The following is a 27,537-nucleotide window of genomic DNA, read 5'->3' on the forward strand; positions in this document are numbered from 1 at the left end:
GGCCCAGGTGCCCCCATGGCTACCACACCCCACTCCCCCCTCAGCCATGTTTGGTGACCTGGTCCTTTAGCTGAAACACTGCTACTTTCACAGCTGGTTGTAGAGAAATGCTCTTTTTCTTGGCTTGAAGGATCAATTTGAATCTGAACCTTTCTTTTTTCTCTTCTGTAGCTTCTTCTTTATGTAGCCATCCTGTTGCCAAGCCCTACTCTCTCTTAATGGACAGCATTAGAAGAGCAGGAGCTGTCTGTTCACACGAGTTGGGGAAGAGTTACCTCATTTCCACCATCGCCTCCCGTTCTTTAAAGTCTGGGTCAAATATTGCACTGCTGTTTGTATCTGTCAATGTCTGTTTACAAACCACTGCCCTCTGTGGCTACCGAAGTGACTTCAACTACCAAAAATAGTAACAATAATATTCATTAGAAGAGTGAAATAGAAAACTTAGGCCCAAACCCCGGGGCTTGGGCTGGAATCCTCTTGCTTAGCTGCCATTTTCTTGAACCTCCTAATTTGAGACCTCACAGGCCGAAAAGAGCATGTACCCCACTTGAGGGGCAAACACAGCACATGGTACCCCTGGTCTCTATCCTATGGGCAACTCTCACCAGCCCCATTAGGCTCCTCAGCCATTAGCAGGTCATAAAAGCGGGGCAATCCATGCTGCCTTCTGTTCGTTTTGTGGATTGTTTTGGTTTGGGGTTAAAAAAATAATATTTGCTATTGCATGCACAGAGGTGGCTGCAATTTTTCCTCTGGAACATCCTATTGATACGGTGTTTTTATTTTTCAGCTGACCATCTGCCTCTTGAGAGAAAGAAGTGGGCATCTACCTTTAAATTCAGGAACCATTTTTCATTTGACTCTGTTACCTGCATCCCTTCCATAAGCTGTTTGGGGAGGGCGTTCTGCTCGTTTTTTGGGGGCCGGGGAATTCCATCTAGCCAATCCTGCTTTCTGTATTTGTTATTCAGACTTACTTTTGGTATCAAATTATGCCCTTCCTAAGCTCACTTCAAGGGGAACTTCTGTTTACTATGTTCTTATCTTAGATGCAATTTGAAAATGCCCCTTTTTGTTACTAGAGTTTTGATCTATGTTTGAATTGTGCCAGTGTTGGGTAAATGACTTTTCTGCCTCTGGGGCTCAATTTATATTTAAAGATATCTTAAAATATTTCTGGCCCATCCCTGCTTTTGTATTTGTTGTGAAGCTCTGCTTTACCCCCGTCCATGGTTTTATTTATTTATTTTTTTCCTTTTTTTAAAGCATGAAATGAACACTAAACATGAACATATTCCTCCCAGGTAATTGCATCAGTAGCGGAGGTTCAATTCATTTCTTCTCAAAGGGGCTCACATGGCTTTCTCCACAGTGTCTGTAAAAGGCCTGCCAAAAATCAAAGCGTTTGCACCAGATCCCTTAAAATTCACCCACATCTACAAACACTTGTACCAGTTGAGTGTTTGATTGCCAGTACTGACCTATCTATGCTGAGCTAGGCTACCTCTCAAAGTCAGAGGGCAACTTCCAGATACCTATCTAGCTAATCCAACTATCCAAATTCCTATCTGTAATGAATGGTGGAAGCGACCTTCCAAATTCACTACTTGTCTATAACTTTGCTTGTTTGCACCTTAAAAATATTTTTATCTCTGTAGGGAATGGCTCATGGCCCTGGTTTGAGTTGCATTTGGTCAGAATCTTTTTGGGTGGTCCCCTCCGTGAGTAAGGTACAGTACTTCTGTGGGCCATTGAAGACACAGTAGACCTTTGCCACTCTTATTCCTGCAAAGAGGTCCCTTAGAGCAGTCGGTTGAGTTTGTTGACAAGCAGCTTGTGTTACTAGAAAGTATTTCTAAATGTAAGTAAAGTCAGTCTCACTGGAGCTAGTAAGCAACCCAAATGTCCCTTCACAGTATGCAGTGGCAGACATTCAGGACTGTAACTATTGGAAGGGTTATGGGTACCAACTCTGATAGCAGAATATAGCGTTGCTATGTTAAACACGAGATCATGTTGAAACTACTAAGTACAATTCACTTTATTCTGAACTTCTTATAATCATTTAATATCAATTTCATACCATCATTCATTTTAAGAAGCATCGTTTCAGGTCATAGTTTGAGCAATGTTTAAAAATCAAGTCAGGCAGCAGGATTTTGCCCAAGAAGAGTGTGTAGTTTCATTGCTCTTCCTTTGTTCTAAGAGCCTAGCTGAGAAGTGAGTGGGGTCATCTTCATTGGATCAGGGAGTTCCAAGAAGGCTCGCTTCCATTCAGTGACCACAGGGAATCTGGTTGCAGACATCACTGGCCAAGTGCCTTGGGGTCTCTCTCCTAAGATTGACAGCTACTGGTGTGGCATTTTGCTTCACGTGGCTCTGTTTCTCAAATATTGATAAATATTGGGTCCTGAGGTCCTCCTGTAAAATTATGCTGAGGACAATCACTGGCAATAATAAATGTACTGGCTTGCCTTAATTTAAATTATGGAAAGAAAAACAGAATTGAATCACTAGAACCTGTTTCTGCTGGTGACAACCTTTTTATTTTTCACTCAAATTTTAAAAGGCTATTAGTTTCAAATACTTGCTTATCCAAGTATTGTCTAGGTGTTCTACTTGGAATCAGCATAGTCCATTATGAAAGAGAAATACATCCTGAGTTAGTGTATGCTGAGCTTGGACAGAGAGAGAGAGAGAGAGAGGCCCATTTCTCATACTTGACCAAATAACCAAACATTTCACCATCAATGGTACCAATTCTAAGAAACTTTCTTCTGAGTTGTTTTTGGTTTATGATCAAAACAGACTTCAGGGCAAACATTTTCTGGATGTCTTAAAAAATACACAATTGTGATTCCATTTAATGACCTACACAAGGCCTGTTACTTTACAGATACCCGCCTTTCTGCCATGGAGATCAACAGGGCACTGAGGCTTCTTCTAAAGTCCTTGAGCATGAATGCTTATAGTAACACCTAGTCCATTTACACCAGCTACTAGTAAGCAACCGCCATACCCAGACTAGTGAAAGGAACGTATATTCATTTGAGAAGATCATGAGCCTAAATGCCCAACCTCCCCTCCCCCCATCACTATTCTTGACTGGTAAATCTGCTGGGTGTCCACAGGACACCGAGATGCAAAAACAAAAACAAAACAAAACAAAAACCCACATCTGCCTCATTGCTGGTGGTCCCTTTCAGCCCACCATGGAAACCTGTGGCTCCCACATGCATGAAGCAGAGACTATTACCTTAAGCTTGTACCTTTCCCACAAAGTACAACTTCATGTGTGCTCGGGAAGGATTAACACTCCATAAAAGGCTGGGCTTGGCACGTTTTCTCTGCAGAGCCGCGGGGGCAGCTCTCCTAGCCATCTGTACTTATTCTTCCCTGCTTTCCAATACTTACTGTGTGCCATGTGCCTAGCACACAGTTACTTGTACTTATCCTGTGCTCCTCCTGAGCACAGCAAGCGTGGAGCAAAGGAAAGTGGTGTGCCATGTCCCTTACTCATCTAAGACAGACCTTATTCTGAAAAGCAGTAGGGCTCCACCCTCCCACAGACACGGTTCATGATTGTTTGCTAATGCGTCCCTACTCTTAACGAAGTAAACTGTTTCCACTAAATGAGCAACAAGTTCACTGTGTACAGAGTTGTCGGTTTTTTCTCTTCTGATTAGCTACATGTAACAGTAAGCCAAACAATTCTGGCATTTGATAGTCTATGAAGGTTATACTGAGTCAAGGTAAGAGTTGTTCTTTTTACCCTTAACCCAAAAGCTTCCATAGCAGATAAAACGTTCTTGGTTACCTCTTAACACCTTCTCGATCAAAGAGCAACCAAGCTGGCCCAAACAGCTCTGTCCTCTTACTGCATCTGGCAACATCAGCATATCCAAAAACTCACGGAAACAAATCTATCAGGAATAGAAAATTTCAGTCTTATTCCATAATGACAGCTGTGCTTCATCTCTCATGTCCTAATGATTGGTTAAATCCAACTCAAACCAACAGCAGCAAGGTTTTGGAACCGGCCACCTGCACAGCTTGACAGTTCTTGTTATTTCTGGCCTCCTCTGTGGGGCTACACACAACTCACTCAGCATGATGCTCAGTGACAAATGGTTCCGGGTTTTGTTTTGGTGTCTGCCCCTTGCTGCTTTCCTCAGTCTCACAAGCTCATGCCACCTATACCTTAATTCATGCACAGCTGTAACCACAAAGCCCAGTGAGGTGGCTCAGTGAGCATCCCGACGGATCTGAGCACTAGCTTGGGACCCCAGTGGTGGAAGGAGAAAACTGACTGCTCTAAGTTGTTCTTTGACCTTCAGCCACATGCCCCACAGTACACACACACACCATGAAATGGAGTAAAATTCTAACCACAGAACATGCAGATGTACCATGGACTTCATAACTGGATGATCCATCATCACAGTTGTCCAGTCAGCCCGGACAACTCAAATTTCTCCACAAGGTTGACAAGATTCTTTTTCTGGAGCACTTAGTGGTATAGAAGACCTCATTAAAATAGCTTAAAGGTTCAAGAAATTGAGAGCTTTCCAACTCCTGTTAGAACTTCCTGTCAGATAAAAGGTGAAGATCTGAGGTAACTCTCAAGATTTGAAGTTCACTGAGAAAATGTCCTTTAACTCCCAACTTTGTTGTGCTCTCGGGCTATTTACCCTTCAGGATGGTGAGAACATTTGCACCTTCCCTTTCCCCTGGAGAGCATGTTGGAGGAACCCCAACATGCCTAACTGTTATTTTCTTCTCAAGGCAGAGTCCATCCCGTTGCTCTGGGCATTGACGCTTGCTCAACTTTGGGACCCTGAGCAAAGCAAACACAAGCACACAGCAGCCGGTGGGAGGCTCCTGGGCAGGCAAGCAGTTCTCACCAGCGTCCCTCAGAGCCAACCGTGGTGTCGGGAACATTAACAAAACCTCTACCTGGCCTTTCAGCAGGAGCCAGGGAGTGTTAACAGACCACTTAGTCCCAGCTTCCCTTCCTCTTGTAGAGAACACATTTGGTTCTCCACCAGTAACCAATGGACCCTTGCCAGCCTTCAACCTTTCTGGAGGACCTGAGGATGATGCATCTTTTAACCACCAGGAGGCAACAGACGATTGATTACAACACATCATGTTCAAGCTTCCCAGCCTTGGCAGTTTGCTAAGAAAAGCCCAGGAACTGAACGAAGAGCAGGAATATTCTTAACATAGGGCTGCTGCTCACCGAGATGCCAGGGTTCAGCATTTGCTATTTTAGTCTTGGGCTGAAGTTCTGGAGAGAGGGATTTGAGGAATGGCTGAGGGCTCTAGATAGCTACTAGGTTTGGCTGAAAGGGAGCAGCTCTCAAGTATTTCGGCTGACCCAAATCAAGGAACACTTGCTTCAGTGCCCCCATGAAAACAATACTCAAAATTCACTCTGTTGGGTTTTTAAAACGTACTCTATGCTTATGGGGGTCATATATGTACATGCCCAGAGAAGCCGAAAGAGGATACTGGTTCCCTGGAACTGCAGTCACCTGGCTCATCTAAAGAGTAAAAGCTGTAAACTACCAAGCCGCCTCTCCAGCCCTGCTCTGCTGGTCTTTAAGAGGTGTCACTATTGCTGAGGCTGCTCAGGCTAAAGCTGTATCTTGTCTCGGCCTCTTTAGTACTGGAGACTACAGATGCGTGCCAGCGCCAGTTCACCGCTAACATTAGGGAACCCAACGATCGTCCTATTTTCTCCCACTTCTGCAGTTTTGCAGATTCTGGATTATAGATTAGCAGTGCAGACTGTAGACTCAGGTTTTATACCCATCTAAGTATGCATATGGAGGGGGGATCCTATTCATACCACACACATTATGAACACATGGAACTATGAACCCAGAGTGTCTATAATTCATTCGAGAAAACTAACAATCAGGATGTGTGATTTTTGTAAAAAAAAAAAAAAAGTATCTGTGCGAGACCAATCCCTTGCACACAAAACCATTTTTTTTTTTTTTTTGTCTCTGAACTCCCATCCTTATACACGTAATGCTTCCCCCAACTGGATTTTTACAGTCATATAAAATAAGCAAACTTAGAAAGTCAGATGTTGACCCGAGACTTCTTGGTCTGCTAAACTTAAAATCAACGGGCTAAAAATGACACTACCTAAATATAAGCTTGAGCCTGCCCTCACAGGCAATCCCATTCAACAGCTGTCAGGTCCACAGCCCAGCAAGGTAATACTATAAATGTGTAAACATCCACAGCCAACCCCCTTCATTTTTAGGCTTCTTGCTGTTTTCCTTAATTGAAAATGAAGTGCCCAAGAAGTCAGAAACCATACCTTCTCATAAGCAAAACAAACCAAGGGAGAAAAAAAAAATCCCACAGAAACGAAGGTAAGGACAACATTTTATTGCTACCAGAAGCGTTCTCAGCAGTGCTTGGTTCTGACTGCAGGGCTGTCTTCAGACTGCAAAGGGAGCTCAGGGGCCAGAAGTCACCCAGAGAGAAACAAGGGAAAACTCATTATCAAGAAAACCCTAATCGCTTACTACAAAACTAGGGTACTGAATTCAATTACAAGTTACAGATTCCAATCAGGGCTGCCCCAATATCCAGACAGTTGCTTCTGATTATAAATGAGCAAAAACAGATCAGTTACAAAAATCTACATGTATGTTACATACATGTTTCTTTGGTGAGCACCTGGATATATTAACTTTATCAGAAATTGTTATATAAATATCAAAAATGCTTAGAATGTCCTAATTACATGCCATTTTTAAGCTTTAAGATAAAAAGGATAAGAGTAATCTTGGTTTTAAACTAAAAACGGAAACAAGACACACAAGTAAGAGAACTTTTTCTACTGCCACTGATTCATGGGGATAGCTTCAAAGTGCCTTTTTCAAACTAACAAACCTGAACTGTGGATTAAACATGGCTGCCACAGAAAATAATGTCCTCCCCTAACTGCTTTAAAAAGGGGGGGAGGTTATCTATTCAGTGGCATTCAGAATACATAGACCAACAAGCACAGCCTTTTAAGTATTCAGCAGAGGCAGGAGGAGGAGGACACTGAAGGAACAAGATTTCTAGCTATGACTTTTGCAACTTTCCCCTAAACATTGATTTTTATTTTTTGGACATGGGGCAAACTATTATTTTAACAAAGAAAAAAATTGGAACTGATTTAGTAAAAAGAACTTTTTCTTTACTTTTAAATATATTTTGGATCTTGAGTCTATAAATATATGCCTGTATAGTAAATAATGTTGAACTGTAAGTAACTGCACAAAGAAATAAGGGTGTTTTTCTTTTTCCTGGCTCACTTGAGATCAGTCTGATAAGCACATGCCCTGCTCTACAGCCTTTCCTGGCTTCCTGTTCTCACTTCCAAGCAGTCAGCCCCAGTGTGCACCGGAAGGTAACACCTGAAACTACATGACAGAAACAGGCTGCAAAGGTGGACAGGGGGACGCGTGGCCCTCTTGCCTTGATACATCAGCGCCACACGCAGAGCCCACACTTTCTGCAGCACTGTCCTCATTGTAGAGCCGCTTGATCCCATCGTAGAAGTCATCCACTTCCATCTCCTGCACTTTGCGTTTAGCAGATGTGTGCTTGCACCCACTGGCAGCTGGGAGATGATGGCAGAAGGCTGTTGGACCTCTGCCTGGCACTTCTGGCTTGCTGTTGTCCTTGGAGAAGTCTGGGCCTGAGACAGAGGAGGGATGTAATTTGAACGCTCCTTTGTCGCAGGTCACCAGGGTGTGCTTGAGGGGACGGTAGACATAAACGGAATTTAGAGGCAGGGAAGACTGCAGAGCAGAAAGGTGATGTGCCACCAGCTCCCGGCAGTGGATCAACTGGGAGCTATCCATCTGGACCAGAAAAAACAAAACCACATTGATCATGAATTAGCATAGGCCACTGTTATCTTTCCTGGCCACTGTTCCATCCCATGCCCTCTGTCCCTTCAATTTTCTTTTCTCCCCTAACATCTTCCACCTCACTGATTCTTCTGAAATATGCTCTCACGCATGCTTTGAACATATCTGCTTTTGTGCACTGGGCACTTACATGAAGGGAACAACTTTCTTTGCTCACTGCTATACTAGCAATGTCTGCTTTTTTCTCAGTCTATGCCTCCTGCCAAAGGCCTTTATCCTACTCTCTTGACACTCTTAACTTCTTCAGTGAAGGCCAAATCAAGATAGGCATAAGCAGGGATGATAGGAAAGCTTGTTTAGCTAAAATCTTTTTAAATTGTAGTATTTTGTTTTAAAACTATTGGAAATGTCAAACAAGTCATTTTTGTAGAAAATAGTTAAGACCTTACTGACAAAACCACAGTTTGGGAATTGGTATTTTTTCCTTATCTTTTGGAATAGTTCAGATTATCAGTCCTTTCTGGAGTAACAAATACTTGACTCCTTCAACCTCTTGAATACCCCTAATTTCTACGGCTGTGTATTTCTGTATGCCCTCACAGGTAAGCAAAACAACCACAATCACCCCTTTAACCATCCAGCCTTGCCTCAGATAACTATACGACTCAAATTGTAAGCATTACATCATAGCCATTGGCTTATACCAGCGGTTCTCAACCTGTGGGTCATCAAGTAACCCTTTCATAAGGGTCACCTAAGGCCATCAGAAAGCATGTTATGGTTCATAACAGTAGCAAAAGTCCAGTTATGAAGTAGCAATGAAAATAATTTTATGGTTGGGTCACCACGACATCAGGAACTGTATAAAGGGTTGTAGCATTATCAAGGTTGAGAAGCAGTGCTTTCTATCAAATGTTAATGACTGCAATGGAAGGCCTTTAAAGTTCTGCCTATCTAGTGTCTGCCTTACTTTTAATTTGTAGCACTGTCTGGTGCCCTTCTCTGTCACCATCCACCTCTCTTTTAATCAACATTTCTTCAGTGGCATGGCAGTCCCTTCAGAATAAGCCAAACACTAGTGTGATATGAACAAGGCTCTGAAAAACTGACCACCTTACCCAGAGCCCTTTCCCAGTGTAACCCCATACTGATATTCTACACTCCTGGCAAACAGGCCCAGTCTATTTAACACACGCTTGTCCCTTTTCCACTTTCTCTTGCTTCCCTGCTTCTACACGCTGAAACTGTTATTGTTTCCCTCCAGGAAGCTTATCTTGGGAAGTACAGGGGTCCACTTTTTCCCTGTTGTGTACACTTTTTCACATTTTGAAGTTTCCTTTGCCCACTTTTTTCTGTTTCTAGCTCAGGCTGGCTTCCACTGTTGGCTCTCCCAACTTGGCCTCTCAGGTGATGGGATTAGGAGTATGTACCATCAGACCCAACTTATTTTGGACATTTTTTACCCACATTTATCTCCTCTCCCCAGCCTGAAATACACAGAACTACTGCAATACTATGGGGAAATAAGCACTGTCCTACAAGAACACATTCTATCACAAAATTAGCTCATCTCTAAATATATTCACTATGTTAATTAGAAAAGAATCAATGGGAAGAATACAAATGTAAAGTTACATGAAACTATCAGGATACGTAACTGAAGACATTGGCATTCATTTTGCTCACTTAACCTTCCCCCTTTGTAATATACTTCAGAAAACACTGTATGACATCAAGTATCAGAATTTATTTTCCTTGAAATGAAAACTATTTTAACAGTCTCCAATTATAAAGGTTTTTAAATTTTTATTTTTTGCATTCATGCATACTTATGATGTGTGAGTGGACAAGTGTGCCATGTCACACACATGGAGGTCAGAGACAACTTTGTGGAGTCCCATTCCACCGTTACGTGAATTTCAGGGATTGAACTCAGGTGGCTAGGCTTGATGTGGACTAGATCTAATTATTAGCCCAGTGATGTTAACTTCTGCTAAAAAACGAATAAAAACAGGTAAGAAACGCGGCTTCCAATATTTCAAGCAGCACACGAAAAAGAACCATTAGATAGAAAATAGGCAATAAAAAGGTACTTGGTATCCCAGAAGAGGAAAAGTACCACAAATGTTCTAACCCCTTGTTCACTAGTCATGATCCTGAAAACGCATTTAAAAGGAACATTCACTATTATATCTGTTGGTGAAAAAGAGAAATGAGAGCTATTTATTTAGAGGTCAAGACTATCAAAAAAATGGTAAGATGTTAAAAACTACTTTCCATTGGGGTCCCTAAACAAATTTTGTCCAAAATAAATCCTAATCTAGCACAGTATAAATCTGTCAGCTCCAACCTGCTGCTTTTGTAGTAAAGTGCACTTGTTTAAATTAAGTCCATATACTATAATTACCAACTCTAGGTACAGACAAGTCCTTTATCTTGCTCTTAAAATTTAAGCATTTAAAAATGAACCATTTATTATGAGAATCAAGAGAATCTTTACTGGCTATCTTTATGACTGTCTTGCCCAAATTTCAATATGGTGACCATTTCTAAGTATCCCTTGTCAAAGACAACAACAAAAATTGCTAACCACTTAGCGGACCAGAGAAATGTATCAAACAGCAATTAAACAGACAATCACATAGGTTTCCAATGAAGACGGGGAGCAAAATAGCATGATCCATGTGAGGGGTCCAAGAGGACCCACACATTATGAACAGTATAAAACACTGAAAACAGCTCCTGGAATATTAGGCACCTTTCAAGAGTAACCAAGAGTCTATGGTAGGAGGGTATGCATTTTAATCCTCTATTTTAGTTTTAAATAAGAACATCTATTCTGACCATTTAGCAGGCAGCTAGAAAGATCACAACAGAATTTCCACCCTAACAATCAGGGTGGACCACTACTGGTCAGACAGCAAGGGACATGAGCACAGCATATAAACTACAGTAAAGGTGTAAAGAGAAAGGTGTAGCTATCCTCGTGTCAAGATCAACAGTGGTATAGGAACATTAGAGTGGGCTGGGTAGGGGGAAGCCTAAGAAGAACAAGAAGTAAGGCTTGCCTTTCAAACCAGAGAATGTGTCTAGTTCAGAAGGAGCACAGGCAATTAAGACAGAACAAAATGCATGCAGAATGGGGGTATAACTCAATGGCAGAGTACTTGCTTTAACACATGCACTAGGGGCAGTGGCAAGGGGCAATACTGGCATGATCTGACGGAAAACTTCTGGTACCACAAATACACACATACACACAGACCACTGGCTCCTTTTAGTCTTTACAACCAGACTTCTGTGTCACTCTAATGAACTCTCAAATTCCCAAAACTGAAACTATAATTGATAAGTGAAATGATTTCTAGGATCCTGTCAAGTTGATGAAAAACAAGTTTACATGAGGAATTTCTTGAGCACCGGAACATACACAAAGAAAATCGACAGCTCCTAGAGCAGTGCACTAGAGAAGGAAAAGAAGATTCATCGGTCTTTATGGACAGCAGTTTGCAAATCTAAACTTGAATTCTCTTAGCTGGCAGGAATAAAACAAGACTTTTAAGTAGTTACTAACACATAGCACTATGACTTTACTACATTTAAGTAGAATTATCTCAAAACTTTTCACTGTACTGAGGTGATTAATATTTGAAGCCATTTGAAGATGCCAGTTACAAACTGTTCTTTTTTTTTTTTTTGAAGCTGAGGGATGAAGGCAGGGCCTTCTTTACCGCCAAACTAAATCTCCCACGACTGTTTTTCTAAACCATACAGTAACCCTCTCAATTCCATTAATGAAAAGAATGTAGTGAACAGAGGTTAAGGTGACGGCTACCTGTGCTTTCTGAAGCAGCTCAATTGTAAGAGGAAGCCAATCGGGAATGAGTCTCTCCATTTCCAGACTAACCATGGCCAGAGCAAGCAAGGATCCTTTGAACTGCAGAAGTTGGTTGCAGGCCATACAGTGAAGGAGCTGCTTGGTCAGGACTGCCAAATGTTGAGATGGACTCAATTTGGGCAACCTGAAAAGTAACTGAGGCCTAGTAGACACTGCAATGGCATGGAACTGGAGGGTGGAGAAAGAAAACCACAAAATTGTTATTTAAGGAAAATATCGAAGAACGTATACACAGAAATAACATCTCAGGTACTATACAAGTTTGTAACTTCAGCTTCAGTGATTAATGTATTTTCAGAGTCTAATTTTTCTTTGACTAATTTCAATAGTTTTCCCCAAATCCATATGAAAAGACAACCTCTTTTACTGGACCAGGACTATTCAAGTAAGAACTAAAACATTCTGGATAAACTTACAATGTGAAGAAAATCCAATGGTGTGGCTGTGTGAAGATCCCAATTCAACTTATCTAGAATAATTCTTTCCATTCTCAAAATCTCAGATGAGGAACATCCACAGAAACTGTCTCTTGCCAATACTTTCAGCACTGGAATTTTCTATCCAAGGCAAAAGAAAAGGGAAACAAAGGTCAGAACTGAAAATGTTCAAAATGAGTTGTGACAAGCAAAATGTGAAGTAATAGAGAAAAAATAGTCAGGAAACAAAATGAACTGGAGAGGTAGCTCAGTGATTAAGAGCAGCAGCTGCTCTTCCTGGGCCTGAGTTCAATTCCCAGCACCTACATGGTGACTCACAACTGTCTTAATTCTAGTCCCACGGAACTCAATGTCCTTTTCTGACTTGTGTGCATCAGGCATGCATGCACATAGCACACATAGATACATTCAGGCAAAACACTAAAACTCAGGAAGTAGAGGCAGGCAGATCTCTGCATTTGAGGCCAGCCTGGTTTACCAAGCAAGTTCCAGGGCAGCCAGGGCTACATAAATCCTGTCTAAAAAACCCAAATAAATAAGCAAAATTTTAAGAGATAGCTGATCTTCTAAAGCGAGCATTTTAGAGGAACAACACATCTAAACACTTAACTAAAATTGGAGTTTATATAAGACAGTATTCATTTTTACGCCCCTTGAAGTGCAAGTGGCCAGGCCCTGCCCCCAGATACTCTAATGGCTGTTTCTAGACCCTCAAGATGCAGGCACCAAGTGCTACCCAAACAAAAGCCCAAAATCAGGCCACAGATCCCACCAATCCCAGGCCACCCTGGAAGGCTCTGCTACCAACCCCCCCCCCCCCCCCCCGCCAAACCCTACATATGCCTGCCTCCCGGTCAGTTCTTTGCTGATTCTTTCCCAGGCAGAAGCAGCCATCTTCCTGTGCCTCTCTTGTGTGAGGTTTATTGTGCAGTGTGACTTTGTAGTATTCCTTAGCTCCTGACTATCAGGAAACCTTTCCTTTCAGAGCTATAACACTTACACATTTAATAATAAACAAAAAACCCTCCAAGGAAACATACCAAAACAAAAAGAATAAACCTTGAAAGGATTCATTACCTCATCTTCTTCAACAGTCTTAGCAGCTAGAAAAAAACAGCTGATTGCAATACAATTCAAATATTTTGGATGGGCCTAAAATTTTGAAAAGAAAAAAAGCAACATTAGTGATTATATTGAACTGAACTCTTTGTTTCTAAAACCTAAATATACATCTAGCTCACAATTAACCCAGCTTGTATCTTCCTAAGCACAAAAATAAGTTTCTGTTCTGTCCTTTCATACCTGTCACTAAATAAATGCTACAGAAAGCTGTAAACCCACTAAGTCATTTCCAAAATTTTAAACAAAATATTGTCTTCAGGGTCTCTCCATCTACTGTCATGAAAGCATCTTTAAACCTAGTAACCCATGGTTTACGCCCTTGAAAAAGAGGCTGTGTTGTATAATACTTACTTTTACTGTAGCTAAAAACCTGTCCAAAAGACTGCTTGCCAGAGCAAATGTTTCTGGGTAAAGGTTGAACTGGTATTTGAGTTTAGCCAGCCATTGAACCACTTCATCTCTCTGGGATGGAGAAACATTCTATAAGGGAATAATTAAAAGAATATAAGATTACGAAGTTCCAGTTATCATTAGGTGTACATTTAGAGTTCTCTAAACACAGAGCTGACAGACAGTTCACCAGGTAAAGGCAGTTGCTGCCAAGGTGTGATGACATGGTCAACTCCCAGTTTTCTCTACCCTCAACTATGTGCTGTGGAATACACATGACCACATCACAAAATAAATAAATGTAACCTATTTCTAAATGTTAGGAAATGCAACAGAAAATGCACTAATATTAAAGTGTTTTAAGGTCACTTTAAAATCGCACTTTAGATGAAAATTTTATATACCGTGTCACATTTAATATCTCACAATTTATTAAAATCTTCACTAGTCATTTCACCAAATATCTACAATTTGAAATAAATTAGATAGTCAGGAAACAAAACATTTTAAAATTTAAGTAAATTACTATTAACCAATAATTTAAGTTTTCCCAACTCTTGAGAATAAAATTTTAGTCAGAAAATAATCATTAACTTATCTTAGGAAATATAAATGGACTGACTATAAAACAGAAGGATAAGTCCTTTAAAAACAAAACAATCATTTTTAATTTCCCCAAATACTATTTTGAACTTCTGAGTAAAGACTTAAGTTTTAAAAGGTATATACACACTTTAAAATAGTGGCTGTTTTACTTTTATTTGAGTTTTGTCATGACTGAACAATTGGTGTACTACTGATACTAAATGAACAGATCCTTTTGAGGACTACTTACAGGGCCTTATGTAGCCCAGGCTTGTCTCAAAGTCACTCTACAGTTGAGGGTCACCCTCTGCCTCCAGCTCTCAGGTGCTCGGATGCAGTGGGCACCAGCACACCCAGGTTCCACAGTACTTGGGGTTCTAGGGCTTCATTCAAGGAGACAGACTTTACCAACCGAGCCCACCCCCAAGCCCCTTACATCACACTGTGCCATGTAATACAGTGAAGTACAAAATTACTTGACTTGTTATTGGAAAAGAGTATTTTCAATAAAGGATCATTCTAGAAAATTATTGAAGCGCTGAATTATTCTAACTTATCTTTATGAAGTACAGTGTAGTGCTCATAATACAAACACCTTTCCTGATTACTGCCAACCTAAGCTAATTCTTTTATCCTACAAAAATATGTAACAGCTATTAAAGTACTCAATGACTGTAGGTGGTAGCTCCTCAAATATGAATTCTAGCTAGAATTGCTTTATTGTTCTTGTTTCCTTTATGTTACAGGGAATGACTTCTGCGCATTGAAGTCCCTGCCGCTGCACCTGCTGACTTCTCCAATTCCTAGTCCTCCTCCTCTATTTCCTGTCACTTTGCTTGTCAGCTTTGACATGACAGAGTGTTCTACATGAGCCAAATCAACTAATACACTTACATAATTCTTTTTCTAACTTATTTTTTAATTTACTACAATTTATTCACTTTGTATCCCAGTTGTAGCCCCCTTCCTCATCCCCTCCCAATCCTTCCCTCTTCTCCTCCCATGTCCCAAGTCCACTGATAGGGAAGGTCCTCCTCCCCTTCCCTCTGATCCTAGCCTATCAGGTCTCATCAGCACTGGCTGCATTGTCTTCCTCTGTGGCCTGGTACAGCTGCACTCCCCCAGGAGGAGGTGATCAAAGAGCCAGCCACTGAGTTCATGTCAGAGACAGCCCCTGTTCCCCTTACTAGGGCACCCACTTGGAGACTGAGCTGCCATGGGCTACATCTGTGTAGGGGTTCGTAATTCTTACATCTAGCTCTAAACTCAGTTATAACTGGTGTTTTTAGTGAGGAATTAGCATACACCTACTGCCTGGTCAACCCTTTTAGAACAACTTCACAGTGATAAATAGAAGAAATACTAGTAAGAGAAAAGTGACTTAAAATCTGTTTTAATTAATAACTCACTACAAAGTCAGTAAATGAGTGAAAGTTGTTGACATTTCAAAATTTTTAAGTCTTATAGTCAGGCAGACCATAAAGAGTTAGGTTTGTTGCTCTAGAGAAACCTGACCTGGTATGGGAGTATAATGAAACCTTAGAAGAAACAGCACACAAGAAATATCAGACAAGGAATCCTAAGTAGTATCCTAAAAATTGAGGTGGGGGATCATCTGTGCTCAAACAAAAGTTAAGGAAAATTATAAAGGATGAATAGAAGGAACACAATCACCTATTACATAGATGGTTACCATAGTTATGATAGCTAAGTGATATAAACTGCACAATCACACAGATGACGTGAAAAAGGAATGAGTATTACTTTTCTTCTTCCCTACTTTTACATTACCTAAGAACAAAAATTCATAAAATGTTACACATTGCCAATTTTTAAACATGGTAATTAAGTCATTTTATATTCAAACTCTAATACAGATTTTCCTCTTAAAACATTTCCAGAGTGAAACCCTAAAGATCTGTTATTAGGAGATCTAAAAACATAAACACACACACACACCATAAATCTTCATTAAAAAAACAAAGATGAATTTTGCTAGATAAATTAAATCAACCAAAAAGCTAAAACTGAAAAATACAGTAACGGAAAATTAAAAACTCAAGTGTGCATCTAACAAAAATTACATGAGATTGGTCAGCTATGTTTGTAGCCCTGAAGAAAAATTTTAAATCTAGGAACCAGAGAGCTCCAGAGAGCCAGAAGTAAAGGCTCGTGTTGGCAAACCCTGACTACCTGAGGACTCCCAAGATCCACACGGTAGAAGAACCAACCCCACAAAGTTGTCTTCTGATCCCCACAAAAATGCCATGGCATACACACAAGTATGTGTGTACACACACAGTAAGTAGATAACTGTAAAAAAAGTTAAATGATACAAGGAAAATTTATAAATCTAAACATTACAAGTAAAAGAAAAATAAAGTGTCTATCTAAAAAAACAGTAAGTTATATTTTTAAAAAGTAAAACATCAAGTAATAAAATGATTAAATTCTGGTAAAAAAAAAACAGTATTTTGGAAACAAATGTACTCTAAGTTGCAAGCTCACACTTCTCTATTCATCACCAGGGAAGCTGCTGGTAGGGCCATACTGCTTTAGAGTTAGGGTGCAGCTCTGTGTTAATAAGCATTGTAAGCCCTGGGTTTGTTGCCAAGCACAACAAAAAGTAAGCATATCCACAATATATATAAAATCCATGCATCTGAAGACAAATACAAGCCAATATCATATTGTTGACTAAAGAAAACCAAATTAAGGGCTAGATTAATCAAAGAAGCCAAAGTAAGCCAAAGTCATTGTCTAATTTTACTATGCATTAATAACATCTGAAACACCAATTCAAGAAACACACTAACAAGAGTCTACCCAGAGAAAGAAAACACTGGAATGGTAAAAGGTAAGTCTTACTAAATGAAAAATGGCTAAAGAATAAGATGTATGTACACCCCTTCCCCACAGTTTCAGTTAAAATGATGACTCTGTGAAAGAAAAATATGTAAAAATATTTAAAAATGTTTTAAATATGTATAGCACCAGCATTTAAAATACAGACTTACTCTGTATTAGTTACATGGATGGAACCAGAACCCACTAAGTAGCAGGGGCAGTATTTGTGTGTTCATGTGTATATGATCATGTGTGTGGGTGCACACACTAGTGAGCATTCATTCGCATGTGTGCACGTGGAGGCCAGGTAACAACCATGGATGTCAAGAATCCCACCCATCTCCTTTCAAACAGGGCTGGTTCCTCATTGACCTGGAGCTTCTAACTAGGCTAGGCTGGCTTGCCACTGAACTTCAAGGATTCTGCCTCTGCCACACCAATGCTGCGACTACAAGCGGGAGCTAGCAAACCCAGCATTTTTACATGGCTTCTGGGGAATCAAACTTAGTTTCTCATGCTTGGGAGGCAAACACTACCGACTGAGCTATCTCCTCAAGCACACTAGAAGTATTTCTGAGGTTCTAGGAAAAGCCTTGCAATAACTTGAAATTAGAGCTTTTCTAAGATAGAATGGATCAAAAAGCAGAGGAACACTACTGCATTATCAGAGAAGTTAAACAAAATGTTCTTTTTACTGTACAGTTAGATTATATCTGTTCCCACACTCTATACATACAAATAGAAAGCAGTTTTAAAATACAAATTCTAGGGTCAGCAAAGGGCTAAGTAAAAGAACTTGCCATTCAAATTTGACCGATCTAAGTTTGATCCCTAGAACTCCACAGAAAGTATAAGCAAAGAGTGGTTTCCACTGTGACCTCCACACACAGGGTGTAGCACACCCTCATAATTTTGTAATTAAGTTACAAAATCCAACAGTTGCCACTATAATTCAAAAGGTCTAGATGTGAAAACTTTTTGAGATAGGGCGTTATTCTTAGCCTGCTGGCCTGGAACTTTCAGAAATCTTAGTGACTCAGCCTCCCAAGTGCTGGGATTACAAGCACCATACCCAGCTGAAAACTCCAATTTTTAAAATTTTTCAGATAATTCTATCTAGTCGCCAAGTGATTCATGCACATCTGTGTTTCAGCAGTCCATAGCATACATTTTTTTGAAACTATATAATCAGATGGCCTGATTCTTCAAGTGTTCCAAAATTCTAAAAACCACTTTAAAGTTTTTGACAGGTCTCTCTTTGCAATCAAAAAGACTTTAGCAAAATAAATGTAGATTACCTGAAGTGTCACTGTTTTCAATTGTTCCTTATATTCCTTTAATGCAACTATTACAAACTTTTACTGTATAGAAGTTCTAAGTTTTCTATAAGTACCAAGAACACATAATAAACCAAGACCATTACTGAATAAATTATAAAGGCTCCACAGCCATTCAAAGTTTAACTGGTATGCTAACACACACACCTAAAACCCAGTACTCACTGGTGGATCAGGAGTTAAAGGCTAGTAGTATTCATCTGCAACTCAAGTCTGAGGGTAGCCTGGGATACATGAGACCCTGTCTCAACACATCATTAGAAAGTAACAAATGTTTCCTGGAGTCTACAGCATGTCAGAAAACAATGACACACAACCACCACTAAGGAAACGTAGTCAAACTCCAGGAACTTACACTATGCTATCACAAGGGAAATACAGTTCTATGGGTAAAGGTAGTTCTATGGGTGGAGTCACAGGTGTTACAAGAATATTTTCTTGCCTGCCACATTTTGTTCAACACTGGGGGTGGGGCCTAAAATAAAAAAAAGGGCTGTGAGAATCATCTTGCAATTGCAGAGGACAAGTAAGGAGAAGTAAAAGAAAGCAGAAGCAAATAGCATAAGAGGAAGCTCTAAAATACTGCACTTTTCTATTTTTACCAGCACTTAATGTAACAGGAGAAAGGCCAGTTCATGACCAGAAATTAGAACTGCTCTTTTAAGCCTAAACCCATGTCCCCTCCTATTCCATCAGACCAAGCCCACTCAAAGTTTTAAGTATTAAGTAGAACTAGTTAGCATTACTAAAGCAAGTCCTTAAATAGGTAAAATGCTTTGACTAATGCCATCCTGTTCTGGCTCCAGACTCTCTCCTCCCAACAGTCACATGTGCCTTGGCAACACAAAGGAGACTGCCATGACCTTGACCATGGTCCAGATGTATTTACCAAAGTAATTAAACTAAAATAACTTGAGAAGATGCGAGTAAAAAATAGTTGGCATGTTGTATGTAAAACAAGTACCATGCTATGCCAGGAATGAACATTTCAAGGTTACTCTGACCCTCATCTAACTTGGATGTAAACTATGAACTTTTATGATTTTGTCTCTAAAAAGTCTGTACCCTTGAGCTTGGGCATCACAAAACTTGTCAAGGGCACAAGCCTGCCCTTGAACTGGCCATCAATAAAAACGACTATGCCTCACTGTCAAGAAGGTCCTCTGCTCTCAGTCCATGATCAGTATTCATGGAGCGGAAATGCCTTAACAGGAAGCCTATTGAAGAATTTTGGATCCAAGGTTTAATTAAAAACCATCCAAATTAATGAATGCTGATGTCATGTGGAAGAGAAAAGAAAAGAACATGATAATGTTGAAATTCCAATACACCTGAAGATCTTTCTCTAAGAACAGATGCAAATAAGGAAGAAAATCCAAGCTGGGTGTTGTGGCGCATACCTGTAGTCCCAGCGCTCTGGGAGGCAAAGGCAGTTGGATTTCTGTGAGCTCAAGGCTAGCATGGTCTACAAAGTGAGAGCCCAAGGCTACACAGAGAAACCCTGTATTGAAAACCAAAAACAACAGAAGAAAATTTGAAGCTAAAACTAGAAAACCAAGTTCTTGGATAATATATGCAAAACCTCATGCCCACCTGTTTTCACACTGACCAAAAGGAAAGTAACAAGTTGATTTCCTGTTTCCTGGAGTTGCAGCTTTCAAAGCAAAACAAAAAACCTTGTGTATTTTGAGATTTTTCTAGGAAACTCAATTGTTATATAAAGAAAATGTTACTAACTCCTTTTGTACAAAATAACACAGTTGGTATCTGAAAATATAGGAGTCCTAGTCAATGTGTTAAAGGAGATGCTTGGAAAAGGTTTAGGACCAATTGAGGCCCCTAGAAAGGACTCTCTTCACCCTGTCAAGCTGCCTAAGGCTATGCTGTGGGTGCCAGATTTGCAACTTTTTTGAGTTGAGGTAGGTTTTGGTATAGTTATCTTTGAGTCTCTTCTGTTAGTGGAAGTAAACCCAGTAAAGTTCACTGGTTCACCAAGATGGACTTTGGGGCATCTGTACTTTGGTCTGTTGTAGACGCTCTATCTGGGACAAGTAGACGTGTTGTGTCTCCTCAGGAAAATCTGCCACACATCAGCAATATGTGTTAGGAGTGACTAACAACTTGGTCTCAATGATTATTTGCAGCGTTCAGATCAACTTTTACAAAATTTATGTGAGTAAAGTGGTGTCAGGGTCAGCAGCTGCAGGACCTTGCAACCTGGACCTAGCAAGCTGCATTGGGTCCCCGGAGTAGAGGGAGAGTACTGCTCCCACAGGTTGTCCTTGGACCTCCACAAACACTACGACAACCACATACATAAAAAAAATGAATTAAAAGTGTGTTAATATCAGAATCGTGAATAGGGGTTTCGTATGTATAAGTGTTAATCTTAGGATTCTATCTCACATGTCCCAGAATTTTCTGTAAACTAAACTACTTGGATGAAGAAGTCATCCTTTAACAAATTTCAGAAATTTAGTTTGTAGATTCTATTTGATAAGGAAATCAATATCAAGAGATAATATAGAAATGTTATAAGAAAAGAGATCCATTAATATAACTCATGATTATTCAACTTGGAATCTTACATATTAGTGTAAGATCTGACGAATGACTTTAGCTGTATGAATCTGTTAGCCACACCATAAATATTCTGCATCTTTCTTTTGTTGTTGTTTTTTTTTTTGTGATCAGATTACAAATACTTTAAACTATGTTGTAGTTGTCCTGCTGTTTAAAAAGTTGTTTCAAGAGAGGGGGGAAAATAGGTCTGTTTTTTAAGTTTTGATCTTGTCTTGTTCTTTAATATTACCTCACTGATAAGGAGGCTATAGAAACAGACCAGGTAACATGGCAGTTCAGCCAAGTATCACCTTTGCAGCTATGCTGCCCATGGTTATTACAGTTAGCTACATACTGACTTAAGGAGCTGGCAGGAGAAAAGGGAAAGGCAGAGTTCTAGAACTCTGTTGGAAGGCTTTGAGTCCCAACACAGTAAAGAAGTTTAGAGAGTTTTCTCCATTCCTATCTTCAATGGATAGAACTATACCTGGAGATACAGCAAAATACTCAATAAAACAGCATTGTCATTTGATCACTGTACATATTAAAAATTTCCTGGCCATTCTTCTACACTGCAAGCACCTTGTTAGGTACTAGGGATTAAAAAGACGAACAAGTCTTACACAGTAAACTGTTCAAACAGATAAACTTTTACTTACAAAATGTTAACTACCAGAATAGGATTAAAGTATAAAAACGTCTAAAAGAAAAACTGTATAGGGGACTGGAGAGATGGCTCAGTGGTTAAGAGCACTTATTGCTCTTGCAGAGGACATGTGTTCAAGTCCCAATACCCATATGATGGCTAACAACTACTTGTAACTCCAGTTCCAGGGGCCTCTCTTCCTACCTCCAAAGGCACCAGGCATACACAGGTTACACAGACATCCATGCAGTCAAAATATTGACAGACGTAAAATAAAATAAAAAAAATTTTCAAGTGTATAGCAATAGCAGAGTTCAACTTTCTCAAGACTCTCAAGCACTGCCATTACCTTAGCAATTCACTGAACGCCTTACAAATAATGACAAGAGATTTTTGTTGCTACTGTTCCCTAAATATAAGAGTATAAAGATGGTTCCTCTTCATGGCTAACTAGAGATTTAGAAATAAAGCTTACTACTGTATTAGTCTATAAGGAAAAGGAATGGATGTAATTGCCTATAACTCTGATAAAACAGAAGCCTTATCATATTTTGTTTTAGAAGGATGATGTTTCTAAAAGAATGTTTTTTGCTTGCTTTCCTAAAACAAGGTCTTGTGTAGCTCAGGCTGGCCTCCAACTAGTACTTCTCTTAAGAACCAGGATTGTAAGTATGCACCACCCATATTTACACCTAGCTGAGAACACATTAACCATACAAACACCCGCAGTGTAGCATCAGTGTACACATTATGCAACAGCGAACTTCTAATAAAACACACCTGTCAAGAGAGAATTTACCTGATTTGTAGGTACCTTCGGCACATTGACCTTCCACATCTGGGCTTCCCTGGAGAGTGCCCTTTCCAAAAGGAAAGACAATCTCTGGTTTTCCAAAGGTCCTGGAAACTTCATGATATCGCTTTGGATCTGCCTGCCGCCCAGCTTGATGTAGCTCCCTATTAAAATCAAATATAAATAATGTTCACCATATACACATTTATAAATGTTAGTATTTATTAAGCAATTTATAAAAAAATAAAAATGTTACGAGGCAGTATAGGATTTTATAGCTCTTTAAAATACCACATATTAAAGTTAGCAACAATGTTATCTAAAGCATCCTCACATTAAATTTGAAATTCAGTTATAACTCAGTATTGTTAAAACTAGCAAAAAACTAAGCCCACTAACTTTTTATATTAGCAATTCTCAGAAATAGTTGTTCCAAACATTCTCTCTAAAAATAAAATAAAAATAATCACTAAGGGCCATTATGTTTTTATCATTTAAATGGACTAATTTGATAGTCACATTAAACCATTTGAAGTCAAGTGAGCAGTTAAGACTGGTTTAAGGGCATTCTGCTCCACAATTAAGGCCCTTAATAAGATTTTCAAATATCCAGATGTTATCAACTAAAAAGAGAATCTAGAAAATATTTTGAGATGAGTGAAAATGAAGACATCAAAAATTTAACATGATGCAAAGAAAACTGAGGCTAAGAGGAAAATTTATTCTTGAAAATGCTTGTATTAAAATAACCCAAATCAGTTGAATAACCTCAACCAAAAAAGACAACATAGGCCGTATGTAGTGGTACACATTTGTTATCTCATCATCTCTGAGGACTTGTGCTGGAAGGAAGGAAGGAAGGAAGGAGGAAGGAAGGAAGGAAGGAAGGAAGGAAGGAAGGAAGGAAGGAATTTTCCCAAAACCTAAAAAACCCAAACAAACCCAAACCCAAAAAACGTAATCCAGGCCTTGTGCTGCACACCTGTAAGCCTGGGAGGTAGAGACAGGAGGGTAACAAGTTTAAAGTCATCCTTGGCTACAAATCAAGTTTAGGATCAGCATGGGCTTTTCAAATAACTGCTGAAACAGTGAGATGAGGAGAAACAATGAAATCAATTGAGAATTAGCATGAATTAGTGAGAATTAGTGTGCATCTCTAACTGAACTGGATCTCTTACTGAAAGCAAGGCATATTTAAGGGACATAACTAGATCAAAGAAATAAATGGAATATTGACTCCAGGTTACAGTCTATATGTATGAAAAGTACATTTACTAAAATTTAAAAATGTACTATAATTCTTTTAAATAATATTCCTATTATAGGAGATACTGAATTCTAGGAGTATCTATGTCACATACATAAGACAAAAAAATATTGGTTAAAAAAGTGAGTACGTGTAGAATTAAGTTGTAAGTTATTTGCCAATAATGAGGAAAAAAGCATTTTTACTCGCCTGTAAGATAAGTACTGACAGGCAGGCGGCAGGGAATTCAGTTTTTCCTGCTTTTACAGACAACTTACAATCTACCCTCTAATGTGTAAGAGATTTAAACTAGATGAATAATGAATTTTGCTAACACAAACAAACACTAAAGGTGTCATTATACTCTTTACCTTTTTTGGAGATGAGAATGTTGCCTCCCTAGGACAATTATTTTTTTCATGATATAACTTTGTTGTTTATTGTTCATATATGCCCACTATTAGTCACATGCACAAATTATAGAGGTTGGGTATCACTTATATGAAATGCTTGGGTCCAGAAAAGTTTCAGATTGTGGGGAGGTATACATAAATATTTACGTATACATAATTAGAAGGGAACCCAATTTAAATATGAAATCTATTTATATACACCTTAGACACAGAGCCAGATAATCTTAAATAATTTAGAAGTAATTTTGCACATGAAAAGTTCAAGGTATAGAGTTTTCCACTTGTGGACTTACATTTCTTCCCTTAAATTTGGATTTGGCATGCTCAACTTGAATTTTGCTTGGCATATTCCACACACACACAGTGGGTTATATCCTTAAACTTTAAATTCTTAACGTTTAAAATGGCTTTATATTTTCCTCCCATTGTCTCAACTCCTTTTTCTATACTGTTCTTGCTTATTAAGCAGCTAAATTTCTGAGTGAACAAGCTAATAAAATGCTTACTGTTCAACAAAGATTCTACCACCAACATACATTAAGGCCCCCCTGACTTCTGAGCTAAGAGCGCATCACAATGCTGGTACACAAACAAGCCCATTAACAATGAACAACTTCATTAATACATAATTATCCTATTATGGTAATCACAATGCCAACTCTACTATTAATCCTGTACTGCCTGTTGACTTCTGGTTCTTACTTCCTTTTCTGAAGAGGGATTATCAATGTGAGCCTTTAGGGTTCTCCTACCTGCTATGCCCTGCTTGTCCAACAACACTGCACCAGCAACACTGGGTCACAGGTGATTCCAAAACAGTGGGTTCAAGCTCCATGATATCCACTGTTCTTCCAACTTGCAGTGACTTCTGTAGGTCGAATCCCTCCCACTAAAACTGCTATTGATCTATTAACATCAACTTTTGGAATTGTGCAGGAACACCCTATACCCTGCCTTGCTGTATCTGTGCTCGGACATAACCCTGCCTTTGCACGTAATTACTGTCATGATCATTGCTAGACCAACTCTCTCCACTAATCATGAGTTTCCTGACCACCAAGTTTCCTGAATTTAGCACTGTGCCCAATAAATAATAGCTTACACTTGTCAGGCGCTTTTCAAGTAACAGGCCTCAAAGATTTGCTATTTGGCCAGCTATTGTTCATACTAGCCTTGCTTTAACACTATGACGATGGAATTACTAAATCTTTAAATGGATGCACAACCAAAGACAGGTAGGTTGAATAGTCTTACATGGCCAGAATAAACAAACACTCTTCGCTTCTAGTCTTGAACTCCCCGCTCCCTTTTAAGACAGGGTCCCGCTAGGTAGCCCTAGCTGTCCTGAAACTTGCTGGGTATACAAGGCGGCTGCTCAAAGGCTCAATGGCTCCTCACTGGCACGGAGTGAAGTCCAAGTATTTTACTTTGCTATCCGAAGACCTTCAGCCGAGCCTTCCACTATTTTACTACAATGTCCAACTTCTGCCTAAATGATCTGCAGTGGAGCTGGTAACTCAGCAGACAGCACTTAGCTCTCCTTGCAGAATTCGTCTTTTTTCTGTCCTTTACGATGCAACTCGGTTCCCTCCCCTCTCTAGTTTTCTTCCCCCGCCCAAGCCCTTAGTAACGTTACCCTCCCGCAATTACCGCGGGGGCGTGGAGGGGGGACTTGCACTATCCACTTGGCATTCACTCTGCTTTGCCCCGTAAATTATCCTCGGTGGCCACACGGGATCGGTGGCCGGAGGGGTGCGGGGCGGAAGGGAAGTAAAGACGGGGGTGTGTCCCCTTTTTTTATTAGCACTGGCTCGCGGAACCTCGAACTGGCACCCAGGTCGGTGACGCGCCGTGGCTACAAGTTACTTGGGGACAGAAACACCGGGCTGAAATCAGTAGACCCACCCAGCCCTGGCAGAGGTGGCGACCGGAGGGTGTGTGTGTGGGGGGGGATCGTCCCGAAGGCGCCCGGGAAAGGGCCGCCGAGGGGACCGGTCCTCGGGGAGCGGCGCGCGCCCCCGCGAGCTCCCCCTCGGGCGGCGCGCACGGCCGCCGCGCCGCGCCCCCGCGCTCACCTTCTCCTCCTCTTCCTCCTCCTCCTCCTCCCCCGCAGAGCTGTAGGCCTCGCAGGGGTGACGCGGGGTCATCCGGGGGCCCGTTACCACCTCATGATCCTCGGCGCGCGGCGGCGGGGCGCGCGGGACCAGGGCCGGGCCGACTGAGGAGGGACAAGAGGGCAAACCGGGCCGGCGGGCGCGGGCGCTCGGGCGGGACGCGCGGCTGCGGCCGAAGGGTCAGTCAGCGAACTAATTCCATGATGACCCCGGGCCCGAGGCCGCCGCCGCCCGTCCCGCTCCTCCGACCGCCGCCGCTGCTGCCCGGGTGAGGAGGGGGCGCCCTCTCGCCATAAGGCGGCGGGGGCCGGGGAGAGGCGCGGGGTGAGGCCGGCTCTGCCCCTGCCCGGGGGAAGCGCCTCCGAGGGGAAATGGTGGAGGGGGGGGAAGGGGAAAAAAAAGAAAAGAAAAGGAAGGGGAAAGGGGGGAGAAAATAAGAAAAAGCGAGACAGAGGCGCTGGCGCGTCCGCTCGCGGGGGAAGGCTGGGGAGGGAGGGGCGAGCAGCAAAGAGCCGGCCGCCTGGCCCCGCCCTCGCGGACTGATCTCGGCCGCGCGCGTCTGTAAACAACGCCGCCGTTCGCCTCCCCGCCACCCTCGCGGTCCCACGGACGCATAACACAGTCCGAACAGAAGGTGAACTTCCGGAGAAGGCCTAGGGAAGGCGCTGGAGCTGGGGTGGAAGGAGGAAGTGCGACTGGTGTGCACAAAGAGAGGGAAGGGCGCGCGGACTCCTTTGCCTGGACGGGGGCGCGGAAGAACCCCTCTCCTCCCGTTCGGTGACGTAAGCGGCTTGATTAGCCGAGGAGGCGTGCTGCGGTCGGAGAGTGTGCTGCGCATGCGCCTGTGGGAAGAAAGGCAATCGCCGAGCGCTAGCCTCAGGGAAGGGTTTCTGGGTGAGCGCCTTAACAGAACCTAGAGTCTCCCGGTGGTTTCCAACTGGACTTGTCTTTAGAGCTCGTGAACGAATTTCTTGGACGCGGCTGCTGACCTTTTCTGTAAAGATCACGTTCTTTGTTGACCTCACACAAAATTATGTTGTCCCCTTTCTATTGACGAGTATCAGCGTGTGTGTGTGTGTGTGTGTTTACTGTCCTGTGGCTAATGGCAGACTCTGAAACACTTTAGAAATCAGTTTAAAGGCCGCTTTTAAAACATTGGGTTACACTACTGACTGCTTCCCTGGGCGACAAGTGAATTCTAGTCACCAGCCAATATGTCTCTTATTTCAGGGTCCGCTTTATCACAAGGTGCATA

General features: G+C 41.2%; 2 protein-coding genes across 9 annotated transcripts in view; one reads left to right on the top strand and one right to left on the bottom strand.

The window, feature by feature from the left end:
• Window positions 1-3,636, top strand: part of Septin11 (septin 11) — an 89,398-nt gene extending 85,762 nt beyond the window's left edge. For 4 of the 7 annotated variants that reach the window (XR_009590960.1, XM_060380959.1, XM_060380962.1 and 1 more), the window contains one exon: window positions 794-3,636. Coding sequence is in view for 2 of the 7 variants with exons in the window: in XM_060380965.1 (XP_060236948.1) it covers window positions 794-797 (4 nt within the window). In the remaining 5 variants the exon portion in view is untranslated. The other 3 variants (XM_060380960.1, XM_060380963.1, XM_060380964.1) reach the window with 1 other exon arrangement.
• Window positions 3,637-6,396: 2,760 nt separating this feature from the next.
• Window positions 6,397-26,782, bottom strand: Ccni (cyclin I). Of its 2 annotated transcripts, XM_021660415.2 has the most exons (7): window positions 26,244-26,782; window positions 22,516-22,673; window positions 13,701-13,829; window positions 13,305-13,379; window positions 12,207-12,347; window positions 11,728-11,958; window positions 6,397-7,883 (listed from the first exon to the last, which is right to left on the bottom strand). In XM_021660415.2, the coding sequence occupies exons 2-7, from the start codon at window positions 22,627-22,629 to the stop codon at window positions 7,440-7,442; spliced, it is 1,134 nt and encodes a 377-aa protein (XP_021516090.1). In that variant the 5' UTR covers window positions 22,630-22,673; window positions 26,244-26,782; the 3' UTR covers window positions 6,397-7,439. The 2 variants fall into 2 exon arrangements, with proteins under 2 accessions (XP_021516090.1, XP_021516091.1); XM_021660416.2 differs by lacking the exon at window positions 22,516-22,673.
• Between the last annotated feature and the right edge of the window lie 755 nt (window positions 26,783-27,537).

The sequence above is a fragment of the Meriones unguiculatus genome, chromosome 3 (genome assembly GCF_030254825.1).
Source record: "Meriones unguiculatus strain TT.TT164.6M chromosome 3, Bangor_MerUng_6.1, whole genome shotgun sequence".
NCBI lineage: Eukaryota > Metazoa > Chordata > Mammalia > Rodentia > Muridae > Meriones > Meriones unguiculatus.